This window comes from Eurosta solidaginis, chromosome 4 (genome assembly GCF_040869045.1).
Source record: "Eurosta solidaginis isolate ZX-2024a chromosome 4, ASM4086904v1, whole genome shotgun sequence".
In the NCBI taxonomy this organism is placed as follows: Eukaryota; Metazoa; Arthropoda; class Insecta; order Diptera; family Tephritidae; genus Eurosta; species Eurosta solidaginis.
The window spans coordinates 193808149-193822091 of record NC_090322.1 but is presented as its reverse complement, the minus strand read 5'-3'; the positions used below and the strand labels follow the sequence as shown (position 1 = coordinate 193822091).

General features: G+C 35.2%; 1 protein-coding gene across 2 annotated transcripts in view; it reads right to left on the bottom strand.

The window, feature by feature from the left end:
• Positions 1–13943, bottom strand: part of hop (tyrosine-protein kinase hopscotch) — a 188161-nt gene that overhangs the window by 24036 nt on the left and 150182 nt on the right. For both annotated transcript variants that reach the window (XR_010953102.1, XM_067784431.1), the window contains exons 3-7: positions 10262–10354; positions 10055–10168; positions 9808–9974; positions 9579–9716; positions 9384–9505 (exon numbers count right to left, since the gene is read on the bottom strand). Coding sequence is in view for 1 of the 2 variants with exons in the window: in XM_067784431.1 (XP_067640532.1) it covers positions 9384–9505; positions 9579–9716; positions 9808–9974; positions 10055–10168; positions 10262–10354 (634 nt within the window). In the remaining variant the exon portion in view is untranslated. The remainder of the gene's footprint in view (positions 1–9383; positions 9506–9578; positions 9717–9807; positions 9975–10054; positions 10169–10261; positions 10355–13943) is intronic.

The window sequence follows — 13943 nt, the reverse complement described above, 5'->3', positions numbered from 1 at the left end:
ATGCACCAACTATCGTGGAATCAGCCTTCTCAATATCGCATATAAGATCCTTTCAAGTGTATTGTGCGAAAGATTGAAGCCCACCGTGAACCGGCTGATTGGACCTTATCAGTGCGGCTTCAGACCTGGTAAATCTACCATCGACCAGATTTTGACAATGCGCCAAATCTTGGAAAAACCCCGTGAAAAAAGAATCGACACACATCACCTCTTCGTCGAATTTAAAGCCGCCTTCGACAGCACGAAAAGGAGCTGCCTATATGCCGCTATGTCTGAATTTGGTTTCCCCGCAAAACTTATACGGCTGTGCAAAATGACGTTGAGCAACACCATCAGCTCAGTTAGAATTGGAAAGGACCTCTCCGAGCCGTTCGAAACTAAAGGAGGTTTCAGACAGGGTGACCCCTATCGTGCGGTTTCTTTAATTTGATGCCGGAGAAAATTATACTAGCTGCAGAACTTAACCACACTGGAACAATATACTATAAAAGCGTGCAATTACTGGCATATGCTGATGACATTGATATCATCGGTCTAAACACCCGCGCTGTTAGCTCTGCTTACTCCAAACTGGAAAAAGAAGCGGTAAAGATGGGTTTGATGGTGAATGAGGACAAAACGAAGTACCTGCTGTCATCGAGCCAGCGCATATGCGCCTTGGCAACCACGCGACTTCGTTTATTTGGGAACCAGCATCAACACTAGCAACAACATCAGCACTGAAAAGTAAAGTTCTCTCTCGGCGAACGAAAATCATACTCTACAAGTCACTTATCGTACCCGTCCTGCTATATTGGGCAGAAGCATGGACCATGACAACAACAGATGAAGCGGCTTTGGGAGTGTTCGAGAGAAAAGTTCTTCGAAAGATTTATGGACCTCTACGCGTTGGCGATGGCGAGTACCGAAGAAGATTTAATGATGAGCTGTACGAGCTATACGCAGACATCAACATAGTCCAGCGAATTAAAACGCAGCGGCTGCGCTGGCTAGGCCATGTTATGCGAATGAAAGATGATGCTCCGGCCAAGAAAGTGTTTCTATCGGAACCCGCCTATGGAAGCAGAGGTAGAGGGCGGCCCCCACTCCGTTGGAAGGACCAGGTGGAAAACGACTTAAACTCCCTTGGTGTGACCAATTGGCGCCGGTTGGCGGAGCGAAGGAGCGACTGGCGCGCCTTGTTGGACGGCCATAACCGTTTAGACGATTAAGCGCCAATTAAGTAAGTAAGTAAGGTATGGCAATGGAGAATAGAAAGATTTTTCACTTGAATTAATTCGCAATGAATGTATCTATAACACATCCACACGCACACATATCAATAGACTGACTATCTGCAAGTCTGTACATTAAATTATTATCAATTTTACAGTCTGTACACAAATGGTTGATCGTGGCAATCCTTTCGGACAGATGACTACGGAAAGGTGGAGATCTGTAGAAAGGGAGCTTATAAGCTTAATGCTCATGATGATGCGGGAACTGTTAGCACAACAACTGTTGAGTGGAATATCGCATCCTAACTCGGCTGTCGTATTGAAAACGTACTATTTTAAAAAAACTTTTGAATAATGCCCTTTTTCCATAAACATCCCAACTAATGTTAAAACATATTGAATTTGAGTTCAGACAGGGCATTGAATTTGAGCTGAGATAGGGCGTTATTCAATCGTTTTCCGAACTAGGTCATTTTCGAAACGGCAGCCAAGATAAGGAGACTCAGCAGTCGCATTGTTATTAAAAAAATTTCCTGCCAACCAAGGCTAACCGCTTTTTGCCATTTCCACCTCGAATTTCAATACCATCTCATATTTTTCTGAAAAATACTAACACCACCGCACTTTTGGTATTTTCCAAAATTCATACGTGCCTAAAAGTATGTGGATAATAATTATAAAAAAACATCCTAAAATAAATAGACCGCTTTCATCAAAAAATTGATATTTACGAAATTGCGCAAAAATGGAAATATTTCAGCATTTTATTAAAAAAATAGTGCCTTTTGACTGCAAATATAGGTAAGTACTTTTGCAACATTTATTTATTGGTCTTTAGATAACTAACAACAATTTTTCTTTTCTAGAGTATGGCTAGATGCGAATCGGAAGGCTGCGTCAACCACATGTGTTTCAGCATGATTGCATAAAGACGGGGTATCAGCGGAATGATCTGGCTGCTTGGAATTCCTCCTGGCTACTGAAGCCGTGTTATTTAATTAGTAATTTTGTACAGCAGCCGCAGAGAAAGAAGCAAATTGGCGAGAATCTTTAAAAATGGAAAGAACACAGCTTGGTAACACTGCTTATGGTCACTGATGTTTTTTGAAAGCTGTTGCCTTGTAAAGTGGTCAAAGAATGCTAAAGTTATACAACCAAACTTGGATCTTTTGTCGTAGATGTAGAAGCGCCATTTGGCGAAAACAGCAAACTGCCAGGCAGAGCGTATTTTCCGCTGTCTCGAGTTAGAACAGGTGTTACGGTTGACAAACTCAGACCAAAGTCGGGTCAACAGACGCGCACATAAGCATAAATACAGCGCGTCCCCAATTACCATCACCGCCAAAGAGGATGAATATGCCATCGTTCATGCTAAACCATTTTAAGCAATAGGCCCAGACGGAATAGCCATGCCGATGCTTAAAAACCTAGGCAAAGAGGGATTTAATTATCTAGCGCAATTTTTCAAACTTGTCCCGGTCCACTTTCGTCATCCCGAAAAATGGTCAAGCTGGTTCCGCTTTTAAAGCCTGGGAAACCAGCTAAAAAGATTTTTATCGTCCGATATCTCTACTAACGCCAGTAGCCAATACACTTTAAGCCATTCTGCATTAGCAGGTTTTCCAATGGAGATATTGGCCTGCAACCAACAGCTGAATCTTGAACATTGTAAGTACATAGTGAAATATACATATACATAGATACCTTGAAAGTAAGGTACAATTATATTGTATATTATGTACTTTACTCAGGGGAGCTGTAATTTCTGATGCCTTCAAGTTGGGTGGGATTGCAGGTGTACTAAGCTACACCCCTAAATCATGTCATGTACATACATAGGTACTTTTGTACATATGTATGTACATGCTTAAGTGCAGCAATTCTTTTGGATTGATTGTTTCTCTTTTATAGGTTATCGTGCGACATGAAAGATTCCGGCAACGAAAATGTGGACACACACCACATTAACACCATTTATGTAATTTTGCTTCATTTCCATATAGTTTAATTGATTTCTATTTCTTTTCATTTCATTCCGTTTCTTTTTATTTCGTTTCATCTGATTTCATTCCATTTCCTTTCATTTTATTTTAATTAATTTCATTTCATTCCATTTCACTTAAATTCATTTCATTTCTTTAATTTAACTTTAATTCGTTCCGTTTAATTTCATTCCATTTACTTTTAGTTTGTTTCCCTTCATTTCATTTTACTTGATTTAGTTTCTTTTATTTTCATTTCCATATCATTTAATTTTTTGTCAATTTCATTTCATATAGTTTCATATCATTTCGTTTTATTTCTTTTCATTTCCATATGATATATATTAATTTCATTTTATACCATTCCGTTTCATTTCATATAGTTTCATTTTTTTTCTTTTCCATATCATTTCGTTTTATTCTATTTAATTTATCTCCATTTTGCTTCGTTCCGCTCTATTTAGTTTCATATTATTTCATTTCGTTTCAATACATTTCGTTTGATTTCAATTATTTTTTTTTTTTTACTTTTTTCATTTCATTTTAATTACATAACACTCCCATTTCATTTTATTTTATTTTATAAAATTTTATTTTGTTTTACTCTATTTTTATTTTAATTTTAATCTATTTTTGTTTTATTTTATTTTACCAATTTTTTTTTTTTGTTTTGCTTCATTTTATTTATATTACTTTATTTTACCTTATTTTATTTTATTTTATTTCGTCTCATTTTTTCCATTTCATTTTATTTAACTTCTATACTTTTAATATTGTTGCATCTCATTTCGTTACATTTTTTGTTCATTTAATTTTATTTCATTTCATTCCGCTTCATTTTGTTCCATTTTGTTTCATTTTGTCTCATTTAATTTTGTTTCGTTTCATGTCATTTCCGTTTCGTTTTGCGTTGTTCCATTTCACTTCCTTTAATTTCATTCCATATAATTTCATTTTTTATTTTATTTCATTGCATTCCATTTCATTTCGTTTCATTTCATTTAATGCCATGTCATTTCATTTTGTCTTATTTAATTTCTTTCATTTCATCTCGTTTCACTGCATAACCTATTTTATTTAAATTCATTTTATATATTTTCATATCTATTACTTTATTTCTCTTCATTTCCATATGATTTATATTTTTTTTATTTCATTTTATATCATTCCATTTCATTTCATATACTTTCATTTTTGTTTCTTTTCCATATCATTTCATTTTATTCTATTTCATTTCATTCCGTTTAATTTCAAATAGTTTAAAATTTTTTCATTTCATTTAATTTTTTCTGTTTCATTTCACTTCTTCCCGTTTAATTTTATTTTGTCTCATCTCACTTTATTCTATTTCATTTCATTGAATTAATTTTTCTTTTAATTCGTTCCACTCTATTTTTGTTATGCCAAATCATTTTATTTAATTTTATTCCATTTCATTTTCTTACTTATTCTACTTCTCTCTACTTATTTTTTTTACTTTATTTATTTTATAAAAATAAATGTAAGGCGCGATAACCTCGGAAGAGATCTAAGGCCGAGCTTCTCTTCCAATTTACGTCGTGCTCCTCTTGATTTTCCCTACAAATTGGCCGGACGGGACCTACATGTTTAATGCGAACTCCGAACGGCATCTACAAGGCAGATGAGTTTTCACTGAGAGCTTTTCATGGCAGAAATACACTCGGAGCGCTTGCCAAACACTACCGAGCGGCGACCCGCTTAGACAAATTTTCTTCTAATTGAAAAACCTTGTTTCTAAAATTTTGATGTTGCTTTGCCCGGGATGCGAACCCAGGGTATACGGTATGGTAGGCGGAGCACGCTGCCATCACACCACGGTGGCCGCCCTTTATTTATTTTATTTTATTTTTATTTATTCACTTTATTTAAATTTTCTTTATTGTGTTTTGTTTCATTTTAATTTATTCATTTTATTTTATTGTTTTGAATTTTAGTTCATTTTATTCTATTGTATTGTATTTAATTTAAAAAAATTTTGACGCGTCCAACAATTTTATTTAATTGTCTGATCAACGCCCTAGATTGATGAGGAGTGTGATGACTAGTACCTAGGACCTACCTATTTATTTTCTAGCTTTTAGTATTATTATTACTTCATGTAAGTATTGTTTTCAATAAAACCGTTTAACTTAAAAATTTTTTTTAATTATTTTATTTTCAAGTTTTTAGTCTTTATTTAATTGGTTATTATTTCTTATTCTATTTAGTTCATTTAGTGACTCATTATTACAGGGACTCTTTCCTGAAAATTTGTTACAAAATAAGTTCTCAATACATAATCCTTCCAAAGACTTTACTCGACTCTGCGCCACGTATGCTTGTCCCTTCTCCAACTCCAAAATATTTTGATGTCACTTCTACCGGACTGTATGTAATATTTGTTCCAAATATGAGCCAAATCGGACATCATAGGTCGCTTTCTATTCATGTATGTATTATGTGTTCCACATATGGACCAAATCGGACCACAAATAAGATTTTTTTGAATATTTCGATCTTTGCGCCACCTAGCGGCGATTTTTTTCAAAGGTCGCTTTCCATTATTGTATGTATTATGTGTTCCGAATATGAGCCAAATCGGACCACAAATACAATTTTTGTGAATATCTCGATCCGTGCGCCACCTAGCGGCGATTTTTTCTTATTATTGCATTGTCATCGGGTTCTGAACTATATTCCAAGTTTCAACATTGTAGCTTATCGGGAAGTTACTTAAATTTCAATTACAAAATTCGTGCCAACCAGCCTGTCAAGTCAAGCTAAATAAAGCCGTTTAATAACCTAAGTTTGTACGGCAGCCATAGGTCTGAAAAATCCCATTTGTAGGGAAGGTGGCACGCCCCTTTTTTCCCAATTCCACATTTTACGGGAGGTGTTAAGACTTAACGTCATATATGTAGCACCTTACCAATTTTCATTATCCTACCATTACTACATCCAGAGATATGCAGTATGATATATTCCATTTGTATGGGAGGTGCCACGCCCCCTTTTTCTTAATTCCACATTTTCTTGGTGATGTTAGGGATTGACTTCATATAACTCCTTACTGAATTTCAATATTCTGGCATGTATACCTTCAGAGTTATGCAGTACCAAAGATTCCATTTGTATGGGAGGTGCCACGCCCCTTTTATATATCGAAATTATTTTAAGCCCAAAACCTTCGTGTTAATCGAAGGAACCTATAGCCAAAATTTGGTGATGATTGGTTGAAGTGTGGGAAATACGTTTCCATAGCGAACACATACACACACACAGAATTTGATTTTTATTTACAGATGTGTTCGACTAAATAGAGCCAACGTACACTTTCTTATTCTGTCTTAACTTTTCATTATTTTCTCTTGGATAACAGACATTTTTCCCCCTTTTGTAGAGATTGTGAGTCGTTGAGTGAGATACAGTTTGATTGAAAATATTGCGATGGTTTTAATTGAAGTTAATTGAAAAAAAGTTAGTAGTGCATTATTGCTTGGACAACTTAATAGAGCCTTTTCGATAATTATAAAATTCTATATAAACAAAAGCAGTAAAAATCCTTTATTCAAGTAAGTAGAGAAGAGCATTACGAAATAAAATATTGTAGCTGTTGAATTTCATAGTCTCACGTTTGGCAGGTCAAAACATTGTACTCCAAGCCAGCGAGCAGTAATTATTGAGTTTAGCAAAGGTGGAAACTCTAAAAGGCGAATTGCATCATGTTTAGGTTGCTCCAAAAATATGGTAGAGAACGCCCTAAGTTATTTTAAATAAGATAACTGATGCCATTCCAAGGTAAAATCGACTTCGTAAAACATCAGCATATACTGATCGCAAGATTGTGCGATTTTCAAAATCTGACCCCGCCTGACTTCCTCTGATATTAACCGATAAATTTCTAAAGAATTCGCAGTTCGAATATCTAGTGGAACGTTTGGGCGTCGTTTAGATGAAGCAGGTCTTTTTGGAAGAGTGGGACGTAAGCGCCCTTTAACTGCTCCAACTCAAATAAGAAGATCACTAGATTTCGCGCGATCCTATGCCAGCTGGGCAGCGAATCAGTGGAAGTTTGTGCTATGGAGCGACGAATCTAAAATATATAGGATATCTCCCTATGCAACACAATTTTTTAGCGGCTCCCAATTTAACCCCAAGTACACATCAACCGTCGTAAAGCACGGTGGAAGAAACATAAGAATGTGGGGATGTTTTTCTTGGAATGGCGTAGGGCCGATCCACAGAATCTGCAAAATTTTGACTGCCCCTGTTACGTGGAAATAACAAAAAATGGTATGCTGCCTTGGGCCGAAGAGAATATCCGAGTTATTTGGAAATTCTAACAAGATTCAGATCCGAAGCACATTAGGCAGGATATCCAAGCAGTTTTTTGAGGTGACGTGCTTGAGTGAGCATCAATTAGTGCTGATTTAAACCCCATTGAGCATTTGTGGACAGACTTGAAAAGGGTAGAGAAATGCAAGAATTTAGACGAACTTTTTGAAAAGGAGAAGGAGCATTGGGTATGCTGTGCCTGTAGAAAAATGCCGCTTTTTAAATAATTCCATGCATTGTAGATGCTAGATGCTGTAGAGCTTTGAAACAACGTGGATTTCCAACGAAATATTAAGAAAAAATTGACAAATTTTACTTTGGAAAAATCTATTTGTACTGGCTTTATTTAAGTGTCCACTGGAGTAGTTCCAGTGAGCATTATAGTCTAATTTTTTATTAATGTAAGATATTGTTGAATTAGTATTGTAATTTTTGCAAGCTTAGGTAGGTAAGTGAAATAGCTGCTCTTAGAAAATAAAACCAAAAACTAAAACTAAAACTGAAATTAAATAGTTATTTTTAGTCCTGGGAAACTTATTAGTCGCCTTGCTGGCGCTATTTTGTTGGCCACATCAGTATATAGATTTGTAAATTAAAGAAAAATTTGGAGCATGTGGAATTTTGGGTATTAGGAAAATAGTTTTTGGATGTTTTAAAGGACGGTCTGGCAACACTGCACATTGACGTTCAAAGCTGTCAATTACACCTAAAAGTATGCAGTAGTTGCAGACTGACAGCTCACACGTACACGAAATATCCCATTTACCATGGATAATATCGGCTAGAGTTGTGCTTTTTCGTTCATTTCAGATATTCGAATCTTTAGTTCTTTTTCTGATGAACGAACAAGTTGTTCTTTTTGTTCATCTGTTCTTTTTTTTTTCAAGCAAATCTGATCACTCCTGCTCGCACCCGCGAAAAAAGCCAACAAGTAATGAATAAATAAGTTAATATATATGTATAATTAACTTCAAAAAAAGTTACAAATTTCGGAAGATCCAGGAAATTGAAAGAGTACAGACACAAATTGTAAATATGATCTTTTCAAGTTTAATAAATGTAATAATTAGTTTCTTATAAAGCATGTTTTTCATAAATAGTCCATACATATATTGTTGTAGCAGTGCCACACACAAAGATGACCACACATATCTTTAGTGTAAGTGGCATCATCGGCATTCGTGCTCAGAATTTCTGCACGAATCATGGTTCAATTATGTACAGGTTGGCTCATCTCATCAGCTGATTTTATTTATGTCATTGCATGGTTGAAGGGATTGTCAAAAGGAGATGGCAAACTCAAAATGAAACCAACACATTGGCAACATTTTACTTACACATACAAAAACTGCTAAGTTTTATGCATGGTTCAATTATGTATATAGTTGAACCATGGTGTGAATTTACAATGTTCGCGAACGAGAAGAGAGAAAGAATAACATTAGATAAAACGAACAAATGAACTAAAAGAACAAAAAGAACCGAAATCGAAGATCTAGTTCACTTGTTCAGTTGAGAGACCCGGTCCATTGAACAAGTTCAGAACGAAACGACCCAACTCTAATATCGGCGCCTCGCCGAACAAAATTATCCAACTTATTATCCAATTTTTTGGGCAGCGCCAGTATAAGATTACCCAGTTTTTATCCACTCATGGTTGGTAGGGTTTCGTGAAAGATTTGAAATGAAAACGAAAATAATATAAATGGCCCTAAAAGATAAATTTATCTTTTGATTAAAAAGATTTGAAGGTTTAATTACATTGGACTAGAGTTTTGTTATTGATAAAGCTTGTTAATAAAGTTATATATAATCTTCCCTTTAAAATTAAAAAAAAAAACACTATTACCTTAGGATCACTTTCCGGGTGAAATATTTTTAGCATAACACTAACATCTTTACAACCACCTTCTTGCACCCAGTCACCACGTGCTGTCGTTATTTTTCCGTTGTCAGAAATGCGTTCTGTATCTAAATTAAGAATAAACAAATAAAACTGCAATGCTTTCTGTCTCTAATTTTTTTTCATATTAGTGTAACATACTTTTGTACCATCTTAAATCACGTTTTCGATCAAATATTTGCACTTTTCTTTCTCGCAGCTCAGCGTCACTTAATTCTGTATCAGTCTTCTTTGGTTGTAAATTTTTTGGCAAACAAATCAGCAGCAATGGAGGTTTATCTGAAATTTGTTTATGTTAGTTTAAATAAAATTTATATATAGCAAAGCCGCAAAAGCATTAATATTCGCATCCAAAATCATAACTATTTACCATATTCTGATGGGGGTAACCATAACATTTGCGGTGATATATAATTCTTTAAATCCTTCAATGTTTCAAAAGCTTTTAAACCTTCATTTGAATGTAAAAGCCATTTGTTGTTTTCACGTGTTATTTTAGTGGTTATGATGTTGTCGCCTAATCTGCCTTTAAGCGATCTGTTACACAAGTGCAATTGCAAATTTACATATGTAAGTAAGGTTTTTGGTTTGGACTCGTTATTAGACAATGTACTCACGTTTGTATATGTTTATCAAGGTAATATACGTCAAATTCCTTTTCGCATTGCCGAATTATGCAGTTCATTCCTTTTTTTGACTTTTCACGCAATTTAGCAAAGGAGAAAACGCCACTGCGAGAGGCAAAAACAAATATTTTAATTGCACTTACTTATTGGAAGTTCGTATTCAAAATACATATAAACAAATTTTACAAGCACATTTACCCGACTGGTCCGTGACATCTAAGATCCTTCAGTTTCTGCAGAGATGGCGTTGGGTAATTGGTACACAAATCTGTCATCCATTTTGCAGTTAATCTTAAAGAAATCAAGAAAAAATATTAACACCTCAATTCAGTTGTGCAATAAAGAACTAGTATTTATTTTTTATTTATTTTATTTTATCAATTGTTTTTGTTTTTGAATCATTTATCAATAGGCCGATAAAAACAAAAACAATTGTTAATAAACCATGAGCACTTGGGAATGTCAAACAAAGTAATTGACAATAAACAAAAATCCAGCATTATCAGTGATTTGCACCAGATGGCGCAACACTGAATAAATATAGTTGGTAAAAAGGAATAGAAGTAGCAAATTTGCCAGTCAAACAAACCACCCCTGTATAGCTAAATGGTTAGCGCAGCATGCCTAAAGCGTACTGATGATGAAGGCTTAGCACCCTTCGAAATGGATCTATCTGCGCAGCTATGGCAGGTTGTCTGAAAAATTTTCTACTTACTATTCCAAAAACAAAATACAATTTTTCAAATTTAGAAAAATTAAAAAATAACAATAATTATCATTAGAAGAAAATTATTGTTCTGGCCTTGAGCTCGATTCGAACCTTGAATGAACAATAATTATCATTAGAAAAAAAATTATTGTTCTGGCCTTGAGCTCGAATCGAACCTTGAATTATTTTATTTTATTTAAAACTAGCAGACCCGGCAGACATTGTTCTGCCCTAAATTTGGTCTATCTGCATACATTTTAATAAGCTTTTTCCGTATAACTCTGCCCTCCCTCCTCCTCACTTTTTCTTAATCCTTTTATTCACTCCTCCCTCCGTCTTTTTCGCTTCATCTAGCTCTATCTTCGTCTCACTCTATCTCTTTCTTAGTCTCCTTCTCCTTCCCTCTTTTCTCTTCTCTCAAGTTCTTCTCATTCTTCTTCATCCCTTATAGCCAGTCCCAGAGGGTGGTATCTATTATGTTCCAGTCCCATTCCGAGTCCCACTCCTAGTCCTAATCCCGGTCCCAGTCCGTCTCTGGTCTACTTCCCGGGAAAAAGGATCGTAAATACTAATATAGGCAAATTTATATACCAAATTTCAGGCAAATTGAATAGTGCGTATATAAATAGGTATGTGGGCAGGCCCGACGAGAGAGAGCGGGGGGGGGGGGGGGGGGATTCCCCCGGGCCCGGGTTTCTCAGGGGGCCCGCGATTTATAGGTACTAAGAAATTTTTTTTTAATTCAGGAGCAACGAATATTGAAAATAATTTTTTGCCTGGGCTTGAGAAGACAATAAAACATCCAACAAAACTGTGTTTCTAAGGGGGCCCGTGATTTAGAGGTACTAAGACATTTTTTTTTAATTCAGGAGAGTCTTTAGTTGTTCCATGTGCAAATTTTAAGCCGAATTTCAAAAGCAACGAATATTGATAATGATTTTTTGCCTGGACCTGAGGAGACAATAAAAACATCAAACAAAAATGTGTTTCTTAGGGGGCCCGCGATTTATAGGTGCTAAGAAATTTTTTTTTTAATTCAGGAGTCTTTAGTTGTTCCATGTGCAAATTTTAAGCCGAATTTCAAAAGCAACGAATATTGATAATGATTTTTTGCCTGGACCTGAGGAGACAATAAAAACATGAAACAAAAATGTGTTTCTCAGAGGGCCCGCGATTTATAGGTACTAAGACATTTTTTTTTAATTTAGCAGAGTCTTTAGTTGTTCCATGTGCAAATTTTAAGCCGAATTTCAAAAGCAACGAATATTGATAATGATTTTTTGCCTGCACCTGAGGAGACAATAAAAACATCAAACAAAAATGTGTTTCTCAGAGGGCCCGCGATTTATAGGTACTAAGACATTTTTTTTTAATTTAGCAGAGTCTTTAGTTGTTCCATGTGCAAATTTTAAGCCGAATTTCAAAAGCAACGAATATTGATAATGATTTTTTACCTGGACCTTAGGAGACAATAAAAACATCAAACAAAAATGTGTTTCTCAGAGGGCCCGCGATTTAAAGGTACTAAGACATTATTTTTTGATTCAGGAGAGTCTTTAGTTGTTCCATGTGCAAATTTTAAGCCGAATTTCAAAAGCAACGAATATTGATAATGATTTTTTGCCTGCACCTGAGGAGACAATAAAAACATCAAACAAAAATGTGTTTCTCAGAGGGCCCGCGATTTATAGGTACTAAGACATTTTTTTTTAATTTAGCAGAGTCTTTAGTTGTTCCATGTGCAAATTTTAAGCCGAATTTCAAAAGCAACGAACATTGATAATGATTTTTTGCCTGGACCTGAGGAGACAATAAAAACATCAAACAAAAATGTGTTTCTCAGAGGGCCCGCGATTTATAGGTACTAAGACATTTTTTTTTAATTTAGCAGAGTCTTTAGTTGTTCCATGTGCAAATTTTAAGCCGAATTTCAAAAGCAACGAATATTGATAATGATTTTTTGCCTGGACCTGAGGAGACAATAAAAACATCAAACAAAAATGTGTTTCTCAGAGGGCCCGCGATTTATAGGTACTAAGACATTTTTTTTGATTCAGGAGAGTCTTTAGTTGTTCCATGTGCAAATTGTAAGCCGAATTTCAAAAGCAACGAATATTGATAATGATTTTTTGCCTGGACCTGAGGAGACAATAAAAACATCAAACAAAAATGTGTTTCTCAGAGGGCCCGCGATTTATAGGTACTAAGACATTTTTTTTGATTCAGGAGAGTCTTTAGTTGTTCCATGTGCAAATTGTAAGCCGAATTTCAAAAGCAACGAATATTGATAATGATTTTTTGCCTGGACCTGAGGAGACAATAAAAACATCAAACAAAAATGTGTTTCTCAGAGGGCCCGCGATTTATAGGTACTAAGACATTTTTTTTTAATTTAGCAGAGTCTTTAGTTGTTCCATGTGCAAATTTTAAGCCGAATTTCAAAAGCAACGAATATTGATAATGATTTTTTGCCTGGACCTGAGGAGACAATAAAAACATCAAACAAAAATGTGTTTCTCAGAGGGCCCGCGATTTATAGGTACTAAGACATTTTTTTTGATTCAGGAGAGTCTTTAGTTGTTCCATGTGCAAATTGTAAGCCGAATTTCAAAAGCAACGAATATTGATAATGATTTTTTGCCTGGACCTGAGGAGACAATAAAAACATCAAACAAAAATGTGTTTCTCAGAGGGCCCGCGATTTATAGGTACTAAGACATTTTTTTTGATTCAGGAGAGTCTTTAGTTGTTCCATGTGCAAATTGTAAGCCGAATTTCAAAAGCAACGAATATTGATAATGATTTTTTGCCTGGACCTGAGGAGACAATAAAAACATCAAACAAAAATATGTTTCTCAGAGGGCCCGCGATTTATAGGTACTAAGACATTTTTTTTGATTCAGGAGAGTCTTTAGTTGTTCCATGTGCAAATTGTAAGCCGAATTTCAAAAGCAACGAATATTGATAATGATTTTTTGCCTGGACCTGAGGAGACAATAAAAACATCAAACAAAAATGTGTTTCTCAGAGGGCCCGCGATTTATAGGTACTAAGACATTTTTTTTTAATTTAGCAGAGTCTTTAGTTGTTCCATGTGCAAATTTTAAGCCGAATTTCAAAAGCAACGAATATTGATAATGATTTTTTGCCTGGACCTGAGGAGACAATAAA